The 16,773-nt window shown below is 38.2% G+C and overlaps 1 protein-coding gene across 2 annotated transcripts in view; it reads right to left on the bottom strand.

Annotated features, from left to right (window-relative positions):
* The window catches only part of CSMD3 (CUB and Sushi multiple domains 3), a 1,273,428-nt gene that overhangs the window by 422,539 nt on the left and 834,116 nt on the right, over positions 1 to 16,773 (bottom strand). For both annotated transcript variants that reach the window (XM_046025880.1, XM_046025873.1), the window contains one exon: positions 571 to 709. In XM_046025880.1, the coding sequence (XP_045881836.1) occupies positions 571 to 709 (139 nt within the window). The remainder of the gene's footprint in view (positions 1 to 570; positions 710 to 16,773) is intronic.

The raw sequence follows: 16,773 nt of genomic DNA, 5'->3' as shown, positions 1-16,773 counted from the left end.
TTAATATTTAATATTGTAATCTTTCATGGCATGGATTATTTGATTAGTAACACTATTTTTCCTAGGGAAAAAAATGCTCAACTGGCCAATCATTAACAACATTAATTTGACATAGCCATTTTTCTGAAGGACTTGAGGGTATAGATATGCAGGTGGTGTGCTTAAGTGTTTTAGGCTGTATTACAGTATAAATGCAAATGTGTTTATAGCACTTTGCCGTTCAAAATACAGCAGAACACACAAGCCCTTTAAAATCAGGACAACTAAACTCATTAAGTTAAAGGTCACATGTTCTTATCTCAGTAGTGCATATATGTATATAAAGCATACGCATATAAAGCAAAAAAGGTCCATTTTGCATCTCAACAGTACTGACAGAACATTAAACAAATAGAAAATTAACTTGAAAGCAGCCTGAAAGGTTAAAAGGGACAAACTGAAACATTCAAGGCACAGAAATCAATTATTGCATTAAAATTATACATTGATTTGGCAAATAAAATGGATAATGCCAACTGTTCTTTTAGATAATCTATAGTTTTTTAAAGGTAGAAAAATATTTGTAGAGACCTTTCAAATGTAATTTTGATAGAGTGTCCAGGTTCAGCTTCAATCACCCACTCACAATTCAAGGAGTCTTTGTAGTATCCTGGCCATCCTGGGGAGAGAATCAATCCACTGGGAGCTGAAAAGTGGCCACCACATGGAGCTGAAAATATAAAATCAGAGAGTGAGTAAGAACAGAAGGTTTAGAACAAGTTGTAGAGATTATTATTGGTACCAACTATAATTTTTAAACGAATCTCTGCATATACTTTAAAAATGTTATTTAATAATGTTTTGAAGGTAAAGCTATATCTGGTCCTATTACTGAGTGATAATTTTCCTTAGAAAGAGTAATTTACTTTCTGAAATGTGACATTGCTATACACACAGCATGCCAGATAAACTGATCATCTTCAAGTGTCCTAATAATATCCCTTACATGCATTCTTGTGTCTCCATTTTCATTTTCAAGGCTTGAAAACAATGTACATTGTCAGTTTTAGTTTCTCTCTTTTATTTTCTGACTTACATTAGCAGATACTGCTAATTCATTCTACACACTGACTAAAACTCTAATCTTCCTTATTCTAGAGCCCCTACTACAATTTGGGCCTTCATTGATTCAGCCTCTTTCCTGATTTCCCATCCGCTAATTTCTCTCCTGCTTCAGTCCAGCTGTCAGAATAATATCCTTCAAATTACAGTTTCATTATACCATTCTCTTTCCTAGACATCTATTTTGATCCCTTTTCCTTTAACATTAGATTCAAATCTTCAGCTTATCACTTCCAGTATATAATTTTCTGCTTTTCTCTAAATATACACACAATTGAAATCGTAATGACAACACTGGTATAAACACCTCATTTTGGAGATGAATAAACCAAGTCCAGAGAAGAGCAACTCCCCAAAGCTCACAAGGCTTACTAAATTTTAAAAGTACTTTCAAGTTATTTTTTACAAAACAGGACCTCAAAACAGGTCTTCTCCCATTATTTCCTAGTATTGGTAAATGAAATCACCATCCATGGAGTTACATAAGCCAGGAATCTAGATGTAAGCATCTTTCATATTTCCATAATCTTTTTCATGTACTCCCATATCCAGGCCATCCTCAAGTTTTTGTTTCTCTATCTCTATAACCACCATGTTAGTTTATAAATTATCATATCATCATCTCACCCTTCCAACAAACCTTCCTAACTCACCTTTCCTCTTTTTGTTTTTGTTTTTTTTTTAAGATTTTGTTTATTTATTTGAAGGTAGGGGGAGGGAGGCAGAATGAGAGGGAGAAGCTGACTCCCCCACTGAGCAGAGGACCTGATGTGAGACTCAATTCTACGACCCTGAGATCATGACCTGAGCTGAAGGCAGATGCTTCATTGACTGAGTCACCCAGATGACCCAGTCAATGACCCTTTTAACTGGTCTTTTCATCCACACTAACTACCCTTCATGCTATAGTCAGATTATTTTTTTATTCCAACCAGAAATCAGACCACACCCTTCAATGGCTTCTTTCTGTGTTGACTAATATGGTCCTGTATAATCTAGTTTCAGCTCTAGCATAGACTCTGAACTTACCTACTTGACTCTGCAGCCCAGCTACCTTAGCCTACTCTGTACCTTCAGGAAGTATACACAGAAAACAAAAATGGAGCAAAGAGTATTTAATTACTGAAAATTATTCAGGAAAGAAAAAAAAAGATTAAATGTATACTGTATTAACTTTCGAACATAATAGAGACCATTCCTGATGATTTCCTGTTATATTTTCTCTAAACACTCCATTTAAACTTTATCCCATGTGTTTATATTTTGTGTTACTTACTTGTTTCTGTTTTACCTTGCAAAAATTTTAAAAGCTATTGCTCCAGACACTATTTTTACTTACTGGCATTTTTAAAATAATCTGATGTAACCCAAATGGAATAGGAAATATTTATAAATTGACCTAGGAATCACGCATTACTACAAATATCCAGTTAAGAAAAATATTCTTATGTGAAATTGCCAAAATTTCTTATTTGCATGCAAAAAATAAAAGAAAAAGAAAAAAGAAAAGAAAAAAAAAAAAAAACCCTGTCATATAAAATTAGATTTTCTTCCTTCGTAGAATTTAATTTTGTTTCCTAAAAAGCTTTCAAAGGAGACCATTTTCATGAGGATTATTTACTCCTCTTTGTTACAATGACTCATAATTAGGTTTCCTGTAGGGTTATTATTTCAAAAATAAAATTATGTGCATAATAGCCACTTAAATTACCATATTTTAAAAGAGAGAGTAAAGTATCTTAGAGAAGGTCCCGGAAATATGGAAAATTTCTGACAGAAATCCTTAATATGTCATGGACTCATATTGTTTTAGACAAGTATTTGTGCACTTCAGTCTAATCATCATTAAAAGAGGTAATCAGTCATAAAATTAACAATTGAGTAACAGGCCATAAAGGATTAAAAAGTAAAGTACCCAGAAGCATTTTAGCTGGTCCCTCCATCTGAAGTGTGAGGGAGGCAGTTAGGAGGGGCCTTTAGAACAAAGGAGAACATAAAAATGTGGTTACTGTTTGTTCTCTGAAAGGACTTCCCTGAAGGTGACCCTACTTATAACATATTCTGAAGCAGCTTCTCTCTCACATAGGGTTGAAACTGTCCAAATTTATCATTCCAAAAGTATGGGAACAGACTCCCCAACAGGGTGTGAAACCTAAGAGAAGAGACAGATGGTCAGTGGAGGTCAGTCAGGAAAAGGCTTATGGTCACAGCAACTAGCAGGCACATGGCAGGGAGTTGTGCACAGGGACAAGCCATGGTGTAGCAACAGCAGCAGAGTATGGAGTGGCCAAAATGCAAGAAAAAAATAAGGCGAGGTCAAATGTAGAGAAAAGAGATATAGAAATCTGCCCAAAGCAGAAAGCAGTATAAAATACAGGAAAAAGACAGAGAAAGAGCAAGAGCTTTTGAACAAAGAACTACTGATGGGGACAGAAGGCAAGCTGAGGCCAAAGCAGAAGCTGACACCCTACAATCTCCCACCACCCCTTCACTCCTGGGTGGGACAGGTGTGACATTCTTCCAGGAATCTCCCATCTTATGTTGATACCTTGCTAGAGGGGATAAACCATCTTAACCTGATAATGGCAAGGCCTCAAGACCTCAGGGATCTTGTAGGTCCTCTTCAGCACAGGAAAGTTCTTTTGAAACCTCCCTTTTTCCTTACCTCCCCTAACCTCACCTTATATAACCAGCCACCCCTCACAAGCCCAACGCAGCATCTCTTTCTCCCCATGGGTCCTGTCCCTGTGCTTTCATAAACCACCATTGTGCACCAAAGATGTCTCAAGAATTCTTTCTTGGTCATGGGCTCCAAACCTCACCCCATCGAACCTCATTTATATTCTAAAACTTCATCACTACTAATAATATTAGTAGCAAATATTTGAATTTATAAAGAGAAATTTAACTGTAAAAGGAATAAAAAGTTAGTAGCTTAATAAACCTTACAACTTTGTCATATCCATGTACTTCTTATATTAAATTAATAATTTTCTTTAAATAGATTCATTTATATTTTAACTTCAATGACTTTTTAAAACTTACGCTACTGTGAAATCATAGTGCTTATGTATGACTTATATTTTTCCCCAAATGCCTAAAAATAAACATGCAGCTATTACAATGTAATAAATACTTAAACATTTAACAACTAAAATAACATTGTGTACCTCCACGTATAAAGGCAACACAGTTTAACAGATTCTGTAAAAGACAATAACTAAGCTTGCCTGAACAAGAGAAACTGGAATATACAAAACAGAAAGAAGATCAAGACCAGACAAGGTACTTTCAAAATCCCATTCATTCATTCATTCATTCACTCACTTATTCATCATTTACTCATTGTGGAGGCCGAGAAAATTAAGGCCATCCCACCTCAAATTTAGCTTTAGCATAAGTACAGCCATCTTGGCAAAGCAAAAGCTGGCACCTTGCACCCCCTCTCCACCCTCTCCCCTCTCTTCCATAGTATGTGTGACATTCCTTGGCCACCCCTGGCTGCCCTGGGGGAAAAGCAAATAGTTAACTTGCAAAGATCACAATCCTGCAAGGCAGGAGTCTCCCTTGGTTTAACAAAGAAGCTATTTGAACAATAGTACAATTTCCAGAGGCAAATAACTCAGTTCCTCAAGCCCTAAATAAAGTTAAATTTCTTCTAAACCCAAATCTCACTAACAAGGACACTTGATAGGAGAAATGTGACACTTTATCTCTAGATCTCCAAGATAGTGTTGAGAATCATTCCCAAGCATATGACCCACTGATATACATCTAAAGGGTCTCACGAGAAGATCTTTATTATTGGTAATGAATAACCTTTTCCCCAGACAACAGCTAGCCCCTCAAGGTCCTGGAGACCTGCTTCCAAAATTCCTTAGAGACTTACATCACCCATAATCCCCTTTGTCCTCACCCACCGCAGAGTCCACCCCTCCACTGACTTTAAAAACTCTGACTGTAATCTGGTTCAGGGTCCAAGTCCCTACTCCGCTGTGTCCGGTATATTTGGGCCCAAGCTTAAGTTTGTCAAGCTTAAGCTTAAGCTTGTGTGTGCATTGGTGCTTGGCTCCTTGGTGGTCTCTCGGAAGCAAAAACTCGGGCACACCACATTTGTATGTCAGTCATGCAGTAAACAATAGTGTGTCAGGAATGTGTCTATGTGGTATTTGTATTACTTTAACCAATTAACATTTATTGAATATTTCCTATGTGCCAGGAACTATGTGAAAAGTCCCTTGGATTATTTTATATAATGCTTGGAAAAAAAAAAAGTCCAGCCTCTTTCGTACTATTATTATAGATAAGAACGTCAATGTGTAGAGAATTTAAATAATTTGCATAGGTGGGGCCAAGGCCAGTCACCCCAAAGATGGACCACTTTGCATATTGATTATTTTAAATAAATGTTACTTAAGACAAAACCTGTACAAAAAGGGCATCCAGATCCTTCTCTGTCCCCCTGAAAGCAGGAAATAAATCTCTCACATGAAAGGTACCTTTTCCTGTACCAGGAGGTAAAGAGATGCCCTTAACACCACAGATGTGAAATTTAGAGCCAAGGAGGCTGAGTAAAAAACCCTTGTTATTTCATTTGCTGATTTACTATTCGTGGTCTAAAATCTGGTTAGAATTTCATACCAATTGAAGCTCCCAACATTTTCTTTGTCCTGTCAATTCCTCAAAGAATCTTTGCATAAAAAGTATATAATTTGCCTTGCTCATTTCTTTAGGGCCTCCTTGAGCATGTAATAAAACTTTGTTTTTTTTCCTCCTGTTAATCCATCTCATATATAGTTTCTGCTATATATAAGATACTCTGCTAGGTCCTGAAATTCAAAAATAAGCCCATATGACATTTTTTCTGCCCTCAAGAGATGCACACTCTACGCAGAAGATAGGCATAGGTAACATGCAGAACAAGTACATGCTTGAACTGTTTGGAAACACAGGGAAGTTACAGGTAACATCCCAGAGACATCAGGAAAGAGTTCTTGGAGGTGATTTTGTCGGAAGTGAATTTAGATTAAAAAAAAAAAAATGAATAGAAGATAAGAGGAGTTGGACAGAGAGCAGAGACATAAAGTGAGTACGAGGGAAAGTCAAGTAGTTCTTTGTTTTGGAAGTTTATAGTTTGTGGAGGAAGGAGAGGACTTTTTGGGTTTATGCAATCATAACTGCTTTTGAAGACTTTTAAACCTTAGTGAGCATCTAGGAACTTGCTAAAATGCAGATTTCCAGAATGCTCTTCTAGTAGGTATAAGGTGGGATCCAGAAAGCTGCACCGTTAACAAACCCTCACCCACCCTGACCTCACAGGCCATTTTGCTGCTGTTAGCCCGTGGACCACACTGACAAAACCCAAGATATGGCTGGTCTGTAGCTTCAAGATTCTCCTGGATAGTATCTCAGGTTTCTGAGATAAAGACGTGATTTGCATGTTAGTGAAATACAGATTGTTGTCTTTAAACCACTCACCCCCCCATTTTTACAATAAAAAGAGGGCATACCTGATAAATATAAAGTAGACATAGTTCATTTATCTATTTTTATTTTTCTAAGGTCTGAAGAAAGTCTGTTATAAATAATTTGCGTTGGAGTGCTGACTCATTTCTGTGTTACTTTAAGTAGAAGGGACAAATTCAAAATACCCAGCATGTTTTAAGACCTGTATGAAAGAGTCAAAAGTGCTTCAGACTGTATTCAGATGAAATTCCCTTGAATAAAAATGCTATGGGATTCTAGTGTTCCACAGTGGGAGATGCTCTTTCATCTGAGAAGTGGCAGTTAGGTTCTCAGAGGGGAGTTGGGGATGGGAAGATCTGAGTTTGATCTCAGGGGTTTGGCTGTAAGTGAATTTAAAAAGTGAGCATTCTAACATTTCGTCTGATAGATAGCCTTTCTGGGGAGCTGAGCATGATAAAATCCAGATATCATCTCAGGGACTATCAAACAAGGAGGGTTCTATCCTTGTCCCTCTTTTTGGAACTCGCTTTATGGATAGGTGTGGTAAGTTATCACAGACTCTCTTTAACCTCAGCACACTGGATGATTTTTCAAAGAAAATTATGAGAAATGTGTCAGGTCTGAATCTAGGATAAAATGAAGAAGCCAGAAACACACAGATTAAAGGGCCAGGGTTACAGAGAAATGATCACAGCTCTGAGCCATCTTTCATCTCCATAACCCCTTCATCCCTTCTCCCGGACTCAGCTCTGTAGAGAGTGGGAGCAAAACCCCGCAGATTGCTACTGTTATCAGTTTCCCTACGGTAGTCCTTCAGGAAAATGGAATTTAATACTACACAAACATGTAATTAAAAGTGGGGTTTATTTTTAGATGCATACACATTTTCTCAATGAGAACCACAAATAAATTCTGATCTATGCATCAGACTTACTCTAATTGCTCCCTCAGAAGAACTGCCTCCAAATAGAATGCAATGTCTGTGAATGAGAAGGCTTTCCTATCCTTTGAGCCTAATTGAGTTCAAGAGAAAACCCCTTATCCTCAAAGGGAAAGTTCATCAGGCATGTTGACCCAGCCTTGTCTCCAAAGAGTTCTCCAGGGACTTCAGTCCTATCCCATTCACTCAAGGAATTTTCTCAGATATCCCATTAGAGAGGTAGGAAAAAAGAATAAGCCATGGTTATGCAGGGAGTTCTCTGCTGAGGGCAAAGAAATTCTTGCTTGAGTACACATCTTATGGTACATTCTGAAATTGATGGAACAAAAACAGAAATGGGTTTCTTTTTATCATTTCCTTCTTTTATTCCTTCCTGCCTGCCTACCTGTCTGCCTGCCTGCCTTCCTTCCTTCCTTCCTTCCTTCTTTCCTTCCATCCCTCCCTCCCTCTCTTCCTTCTTTCCTTCCCTTCTTACCTTTCCCCCATTCCTTCCTTCCGTCCTTCCTTCTTTCCTTCCTTCCTTCTTCCTTCCAATTATTGCCTTCAAAACTGCACTGCCAAATCTCCATCTCCTTAAATAAATGTTTAACAGATCTCTAATCTTCTCATCACTTTCAGGACTAAAAAACTTGGTCCAGTCCAAAACAAAATTTTTATCTTATCCTCTCCACACATCTACCCAAGGTTCGTCCTTGAGCAATGGCTGGAGAGGCTTGGAGAATGGGGAGGAACGTGCCGATGAAGGACTTGTACTTGCTGATTCATTCCTCCATTCACTTCAGCATTTAGAATAGTCTCCCCACATCTTACCTCCTTCCTCTTTCTTTTACGTCTTCTTGCCTGTGGTCTTTTAGGGCTGGTATGGGACAGATTGCGTTGTCAGTCCTTTCCTGGCTATTTCTGTATCCCTCACTACCCCTGACTCTTCCCTGATGGTTTCCGTTTGTTGGATACGGAAAAATGTTTGTTCTCCACAATAATAAATGAGTCTTTTGGAAAGCCCAAGAGTGGGTTAAGGGTGACTTCTCACTGCATAATTCCCTGATATAGGAGAAGCTCAACCTTTTCCAGTCACCTCCTTACTCCCACCCCTGGAAGTGTACCCTATGGTCTCAGGTTGTTAGCTTTCCTTCACTTGGTGGTCAAGCTCAGGTACCTTCTTTGGTATTCATTTGATGCATAGGAAATTCACATCACTGACTTACCAAATTGTTTGAATTAGACAGCTCACCTTCTTTTCAACCTGTCAGTTTTCACCAATTTTCTTCCTGTTGCTCAATCAGCACAGAAGACAGATCAGCAAGTACTACACTGTATAATCAAATATCTACCTGGGGATTCTCATTCCTCTTTCTGCCAGACAACTCCATTCTCTATGAGGGGTTCTTCTAAAGCCCTCCCCCTCAGTTTGGCTTGCAGAGAAAAAGACTAGTATCCTCCTTCCTATTGGGAGATAAATGAAAAACTGAACAATTTGACTTCAATGGTTTCAGATAGATTGACAGGTAAGTAGATGATAGATGATAGGTAGATAGATAGATCTAGATCTTGATTTCGCTTTCTTTTTGCTGTTTATATAAATTGGAGGTGGGGTGCCTGAGGTTATGATTGAGAGAAATGAATCAGTTAGAACACAATTAGCCATGAAGGGGGTATCTGGACTCCAATTTATTATTGTTATTATTTTATAGATTGGATATTGAGACTTTTTTTTCCTTAGCTGGGTATCTAAGTTACCAATACCAGAGCTATAAGAAAATTTTCCTTTATACTTTGTCATTCATTTTGCTTCCAAACTTTTTCATGTCAGCCCAGGAAGCTACAATGATAATATTATTGGATATTATGAGTCTCCACAAGGAAGGGGAACTTCTCTTTCAGTTAGTCTTAACTTAGTGTCTTAATTAAATCAAAAGCTTTGAGCCAATAGCATTCATCTGACTCTTCCAGTGTATTTCATTAAATGTAATCCTCTTTATCTATAAAGCAGTCCAATGAATGTATTATATCCTAATTATATTCAAGAACATGACCATGTAATCCAGAAGGCCAATATTCTATTTCCATTTTTGTTGAAGGGGTTGCTTTAGATCAAAGAGGGCATTGCTCACTATAGCAGAGAGAGCAGGGAAGATAAAACCCAGGTAAAAATAAGGAGAGATACAGATAGTGTTCATGCATCAGAACCCTTCTGAGTCTCAGTGGAGAAATGACTAAGAAGATATTAATCAATGGGCACAGGTGACTGGGACAACAAATATTTGTTTATTGAATTATTAATTATTGAATAATGAATAGGGACAAGGGCAGAAACAGTGAGAGCAGTTAGGAGGCTGTTGCAGTAATTTGGGCCAGAGATGATGGTTGCTGGGACCAGGATGTCAGAGGTGGAGGAAGTAAGAACTAGATGAGTTCTGAATATATTTCAAAGGTAGAACTAATATGTTTTTTCCTGATGAACTGTGTATGGTTATAACAGAAAGAAAGGAATCAGAAATTACTCCAAGAGTTTTGGTCTGAATTACTGGAAGAATGGAGTGCTATTAATGATGATGGTGAAAGTCTGTGACAGCATCAGGTTTGGAGTGACAGAGGGAGAGTAGATCAGTTTTGGACAGGTTAAGTTTGAGATGCCTATTAAACATCTATTGGGAGATGTTGAGTAGGAAGTTGAATGTATGACTCTGGACTTCAGGGCAAGGAACTAGACTGGTGATGTAAATTTGAGAGACATCAGCACACAGATATTATTTAATGTTAGAGACTGGGTGACAGTTATCCATAGAATGAGTGGAAATAGAGAGGGGGAAAATATTCAAGTCCTAGCTCTGGAACATACAGAGAGCATGGAGGTGAGGAGAAACCAGGAAGAGAGACTAAAATGAGTCTGAGTCGTATATTTAATAAAATGAAATTTAATAAAACATATAATTTTTAGACTGTTTAACTTATTTTTCCATAAACAGTTAAATAATTATAATTTTAAAGTATTAAGAAACATTAGATTTTTAAAAGTAAATGGAATGTACTTAGAACAAAATATTGAATACATTTTAACCCAACTCTCATTTTTGGTCTGTAAATAAATCCTTCTCATCTTTCAGTCTATATGAGTCGAGTTCAGTAGCTTTAAAAAAGTGACATTCACCAATGAATAATAAATCCTCATACCCAGGAACAGTTTCTTTCTATGACTGCAACAAAGATAGGAGATTTAATTTATGTCCAACTGTCTTGCTTTCTAAAACAGAAAACTCTAGATGACTTAGCACTCACTTCTTGACACCTAGAAAGAGAACTTTCTTGTTTTATTCTAAGTCTCATGGCATGCTATCTTTTTTCAAGTTCTTTTGGGATTTGGTGGCTGGTTTATTACTGGCAAATACAGAAGCAGGCATTTATAAAGTAGAAATGCAACCTAGAGAATAGCTTGAAAAGATATGTCAAAAACTCGATCTTTCTCCTTATTCGTTTTTTTAAACTAATGCATAATTTCTTATAATGAGGTAGAGAACTGTATTTAACAACCTTCCAAGGAGAAAAAATCTCAATTGAAATTATTAGAATGGGATGAACTAATCTTTCCTGGGTGCAGAGAACAGTGGAATGAGTAGGTCTTGTGTTAGTCTAAGGGTTAAACGTGGAGGAAAGGGACTACATGTAAGCAAGATCATGGGGCTGAGACAGGGAAAACAGGAAGATGGAGAGCAGCTTAGTGATGATAGGACTGTGACTGTAAGCATGAGAGAGAGATATGATGATGGTGGGGATGATGATTTTTACATGTAGCCATTCCCTCCAATGGGAGGATGGGGGACGAGATGGCTTAGAATGGTACTTGGGAAGCTTTCTGTTTACTGTACTGCATAAAATTTTCATATCTTAACTGTTAAAAAAAAAGCAAACATCTCTCTTAATTATTAATGCTTCCTGAATAACTTGGATAGTTCCTGAGTCCACCTGAATCAAATCATACCACACAACTGAGCCATATGAACAACTAAATTATTAGAAAAAAAATGTAGTGCCAAAAGGTGAAAAAGAATTAGACGCGAGCACAATACCAATGAAAAGACAAAAGGACATTATAGACACTAGTCTAGATTGAAATGACAATCTGGGGAGAGCACTCTATTCACAGAATAGAATGTTCCAGCTTCTTTAGGTGTTAGAGGATTGGACTTGAATAATGTTACACAAATTCATAAAAAAGGAGGAACTCAAAATAATTTTTAATGGTATAGCTATCTGGAAAGTGGTTCTTGGGTAAGTCCAAAGGACACCCAATTTCCTGAGACACTGGAATCCTTTCTCAAAATGGAGAGGTTGATATATATCTTCTGACCTGCTCCATTGGCCTGGCACATTCCCCAAGGGATTGATTGCTACTGTTGGATTTCAAATTAAAGTAACCTTAGTAATCACTAGTTCAAGGCATTTTCCTCTTGGAAAATGTTCTTTTCTAGGGGGCATGAAGGAACTGTGAGGGCTAATGGGAATAATGTCACCAGTTGTCAATGATATCATTCTTGTATTATTTATTATTATTATTATTGATATTAAATAGAGAAATATTTATTTATAATCATGTCTCTATGAAAAGTGAGAAATCACACCTTGCCCTTAGGAGGGCAGCTTGTCCTATGTAGCCCATCTAATTTGCTTCTGTTATTGCATTGCTCTTGTAAGCATTTGAAGTTATGACTCCTAATCTATAGAAAAGGGCATTAGGTAATATTTGTGGACACAGATCCATCAAAACCACCATCTAATGGCAGTCAGGCTCACCACCCTGGAGAACATGAATATCCAAAAGAATCTGAGCTGAGTGCAAATGCCAGAATGGCATTTTCTGGGTATGTGGTAATCTCTTTATAAATGGTTAAAAGCAAGACATCCACTAGGGAAAAGTATGAACAGATGGCAGGATCAGAAGCACCTGTATATTACAAGTTCAGGTTATAGTGGACTTACAGCCAATAGACCAAATGACCACACACATGAACCCTACTACAGAGATTCATGAACTCATGAATATATATCTATATATATCTCTCTCTATATATATAGATATATAGATTAATCTGTATAGTATATATATAGCTATATAGCACATACATATCTATATAGTATATCTATATATAGATATATATATATCTTTTTTTTGAGAGAGAAAGAGAGAGATCATGAGCAGGAGGAGAGGGGTAGAAGGAGAAGCAGACTCCTCACTGAGCGTGGAACCTGAAGTGGGGCTCAATTCCAGGACCTTGAGATCATGACCTGAGCTGAAGGCAGACACTTAACCAGCTGAATCACACAGGGACCCCGGGACTCATGAATCCAATGATGCTCAGATCATTTGAGGTACAGACAATAAGGAAGGCATGTCTCAACATTTTGGAGCTGGCATTTGGACAGGCAGAATATGGTGGTCAGAGACCAGGGAGTTTCCCAAAGCCCAATAAGGAAACCTCTCTGATTCAAATATTATACCTTGAATTTTGTCTTCTATATAGCAGAATATTCAGAATGTTCACAAGGAACATTCCAGAAACTAGAAATGTTCTGGGATTTTACTGAGAAAAAAAGATTCTAGGATTTGAGTTTTAGGGATGGCTCTAGTTTGCATTGCTTTGTACAGTGAAGGAAATCTAGTCGCACACTACTCCCTTGAGAAAAAGAATGAAGGCAAAGCAACATCTGACCCATATTTCAGAAGATACATTCATACATCCAGGTGAAGAGAGAAATAAATCCAAACACAGTAATGTTGAGCTCCTTTTCCCCCTTTTCCAAATTTATAAGCACCTAGGCTGGTAGAAAGAAAGGACTTGAAGGAAACAGAGTGAGCCTCACAATGCCCTCAGGGGCCCCTGAGAGAAATTCTGATCATGTTAGGAGAAAGAAAGAGAGTATGGAAAGAAAAAAACCCAAGGGAAAATATTCTGAAAAGAAAACGGCACTTCCTGAGGGTTGAATTCAGTGAGGAGGCTCACAGGTACCCAACAGGGGTTTGGGCTATGTGGAAAAATAAATGAATGTGAGGCCAAGAGGGGTCTTAAGGGGACCACAGGGCAAAAGAGGGAGAGTGTTTATGCAGCTATTATGAGTGGGAAACTGGTGGAGACAGAGGAAGAGGATTTTTAGGAAGCTTTCATGGCACATCATGAAAATCTCTGTCAGACCATTAAAGTAGACCTATGATAACCATCTACACTATTCATGGCTGTAGGATATATCTTTGAAGGAGACACCATGCAGAGACTGGCCCTACATACAGCCAGTTATATTCAGGTGACAGTCTAAGTGTAAGTGAAGAAGTCATTGATTGTCACTAAATTGAGTTAGGGGAACAGTTTGTGGAATTCAAAGTGAATGATTTCAATGCTGATTACAGTAATTAATGTAGTTTGTTTTCCATTAGCAAAACTGAAAGACTGCAAGGCTTTAGATTGCCTCTAATCTTTCTTCCTCATGAGGAAATTTGATCAACCCATTCTAGAGAAAGAGGTTCAAATTTTCACAAAGATAGCCTAAATCTATCCTTAGTTAATGCATCAGTGGTGAACTTCGGGTCAGTGAATAAAATGTATAACCCAATTCTGTTCAACAATTGCATTTAAGCTACCTGAAATGAATCCAAGTTCAGCTCTGGGATCATAGAACTGCAACAAATTATGATCTCATTTCCCTCTTTCTGCTCACCAATCCTTATTCGAGGACCAAGACTGATAAAACATTTCTTTTCATTTTTTTTTCAAAGATTTTCCACAGTTTTAGGGTTGAAGACTGGTTGATGTGGGTGGATTACTAATTTGCCCATATACCTAACCTTCTAAACAATTGAGGTAGATGGGGGTGGGGTGTGGAGGGAGAGGAAAATCTTTAAAGAGGTTAAAGCTTTGTGTTTTGTTATTGAAACACGTTATACTGACTTCCTTTGCTCTATAAATCTTGATTGAAACAAGCAACTACCACTTTCTAATTTTAACACAGCAATCCATACATCTGAGTAACTTTTAACAATGCATTTAATTTGGTAAGGTTTTGTGTTAGTGGACTAAAATATAAATAGTTATCTGTATTAATCAGAACATATGCATGTATGTATTTCATCCATATAAAATATTTAATATAATGATAAAAAATTTAGCTAAAACATGAAGCCAATGTTGTAGGCTGTGATAGTGCCCTAAAAGATAAATTTCAATAAATAATAAGCAAAACTTTTCTGTCAAAGTATGGAAGTCTAAGGACAAAGAAGACAGGCAGAGAGGGCTTCCAGACATAGTTTTTTGTGTGTGTCAGTGGGAATGGCTGTGTGGCAGCTTGGGGAATGGTAGAGGGAGAAGGGTGTTTAAAAACAGATCAACTGTAAGGGCCTATTTAGTCAAAGCGGCTCCATCCTGGTTGAACAGCCATTTTGCTGTTTCTGCAGTAAAACTTAAACTGACACCCCACCTCTCACCCCCCTACCCCACATCCCCCTGCCAGGGGACTTACTTAAAAGCAACTCCGGGAAATCAGTCCCAGGTAACAAAACCCAAATACAAGGGCGGGTCAGGCCTGGTGGAGACATCCAATCAGTGGGGCACACATACAGCCCCTCCAGCTACCATGGAGTGTGGGCCCCACCTTTTGGGGGCCTTTTGGGGGCCAATTCTGACCAAGGTGATAGGCTAGTTCAAGTATCTACTATAGGGTAAATTGTGATTCAATTGGTCACTTGTGTGTGACGTAGCATGACTATGCAGCTTTCTCTGTGTGTTGCAATCTCATTGGCCACCTGTGTGTGGCCAGGCTCAACTACATGGCCCTTGCCTTTTAAAAGTTAGTCGGTAAGGCAGGGAGCCGTGGCCCTCTCTGTAAGAGGCGGCCCCAACCGGTCGGTTTGATTCTCAATGCTTGGCGCAAAATAAAGCTTTGCTTGACCTTCGCTTTGTATCAGTCTCGCTCCTTTGATTACAGACCCATCACAACAACAACCCCAAAAGAACCCATTAGTGAAGGAGCAGCAACAGATTTCCTCAGCTAGTCTCAGGCTTTTGTTGTTTATGTCTAAGTAGAACTGAGGCAAAACTAAAACTAAAGGAAATCCTTATAAGCCTTACTTAGAGTCTCAGAAATTAAACTCACCAGAGTGAGTTACATAGTAGTTGACAATGGTCTGCTTTATTGGATGGAAACTGCCTTGCAACATGGCCTGGGATATGGCAGGTGACCTGACAAGCACCACAGTAAGATGGCTTCCAGCCCACTCCAATTCTGCCTTCCCTTCTCCAACTTTATCCTTAGCTGAGGATCCAGTTCCCACATTGGAACATTGGGGTTAGATCCAGAAACTGGCAGGTGAGCCAAGTATATGTAACTTCACTCACATATCCAGAAAAAAAAAAAGAAAGAAAGAAATCTTTTCCTTTAGAAACTTCATGAAGCTCTCTTTAGGATCCCTTCAGAGCTAAATCAACAAAATGATTTGTTGATGTCCAGTTGATTATTTTCACCTCCCCATTCAGCTAGGAAACAAGATGCTTCTAAACCAACACCCAAATTAGGCAGGGGAGGATCCAACCAGATTCAATAATTCCTCAGAAATGGTCTTTGCATCTCTCTACTGGACTGTATAAAACTCCCAGGGGAGAGGTGGGATCACGTCACTTCTGAGCTGGAATGGCTTTCTGCTGGTCACAGGATAATTTTAATCCATTTAACATCATTTACAAAGCATGCCATGCTCTGTGCCCCTCTGGTTATTCATCGAACCCCTGACCCTCTATCCTCCACTCCAGCACATTGAACCCATAACCTTCCCTCTGCCCGAAGCAAAATTTCTCCCATCTCCTACTTTCCTTCAAATACTAATGTAGGCTTTCCTGACTGACTCCCCAAATTCGGGTCAGGAACTATGATTAAAAAAATTAGTGAGCTCAGGGGCAAATTATAATGGGGAAAATAAAGAACATTACTTTATATTTTTCTTTTTTTATTTCAGCCTTTTACTCTGCAACTCCATTATTATTATTATTATTATTAACATAATAGCACAGTCATAACCACGGCCAGGGTAGCCCATAACATTTGGGGTTTGGAAAAGAACCCATGAAGTCATCTAGTTCAGCCCCCTGATATTACAAATGAGAAAGTGATTAGAAGAGGAGGGAGGTGCTAATTGAAGGGGGTAATAGGAAAACATAATTGCATGGTCTGGGTTAGTTCATTACAGGACATTCTGAAAATGTTCAGCTCAATGAATGGCAGTATTTACA

The sequence above is a fragment of the Meles meles genome, chromosome 1 (genome assembly GCF_922984935.1).
Source record: "Meles meles chromosome 1, mMelMel3.1 paternal haplotype, whole genome shotgun sequence".
In the NCBI taxonomy this organism is placed as follows: domain Eukaryota; kingdom Metazoa; phylum Chordata; class Mammalia; order Carnivora; family Mustelidae; genus Meles; species Meles meles.
This window is presented reverse-complemented; position numbering and strand designations above follow the sequence as displayed.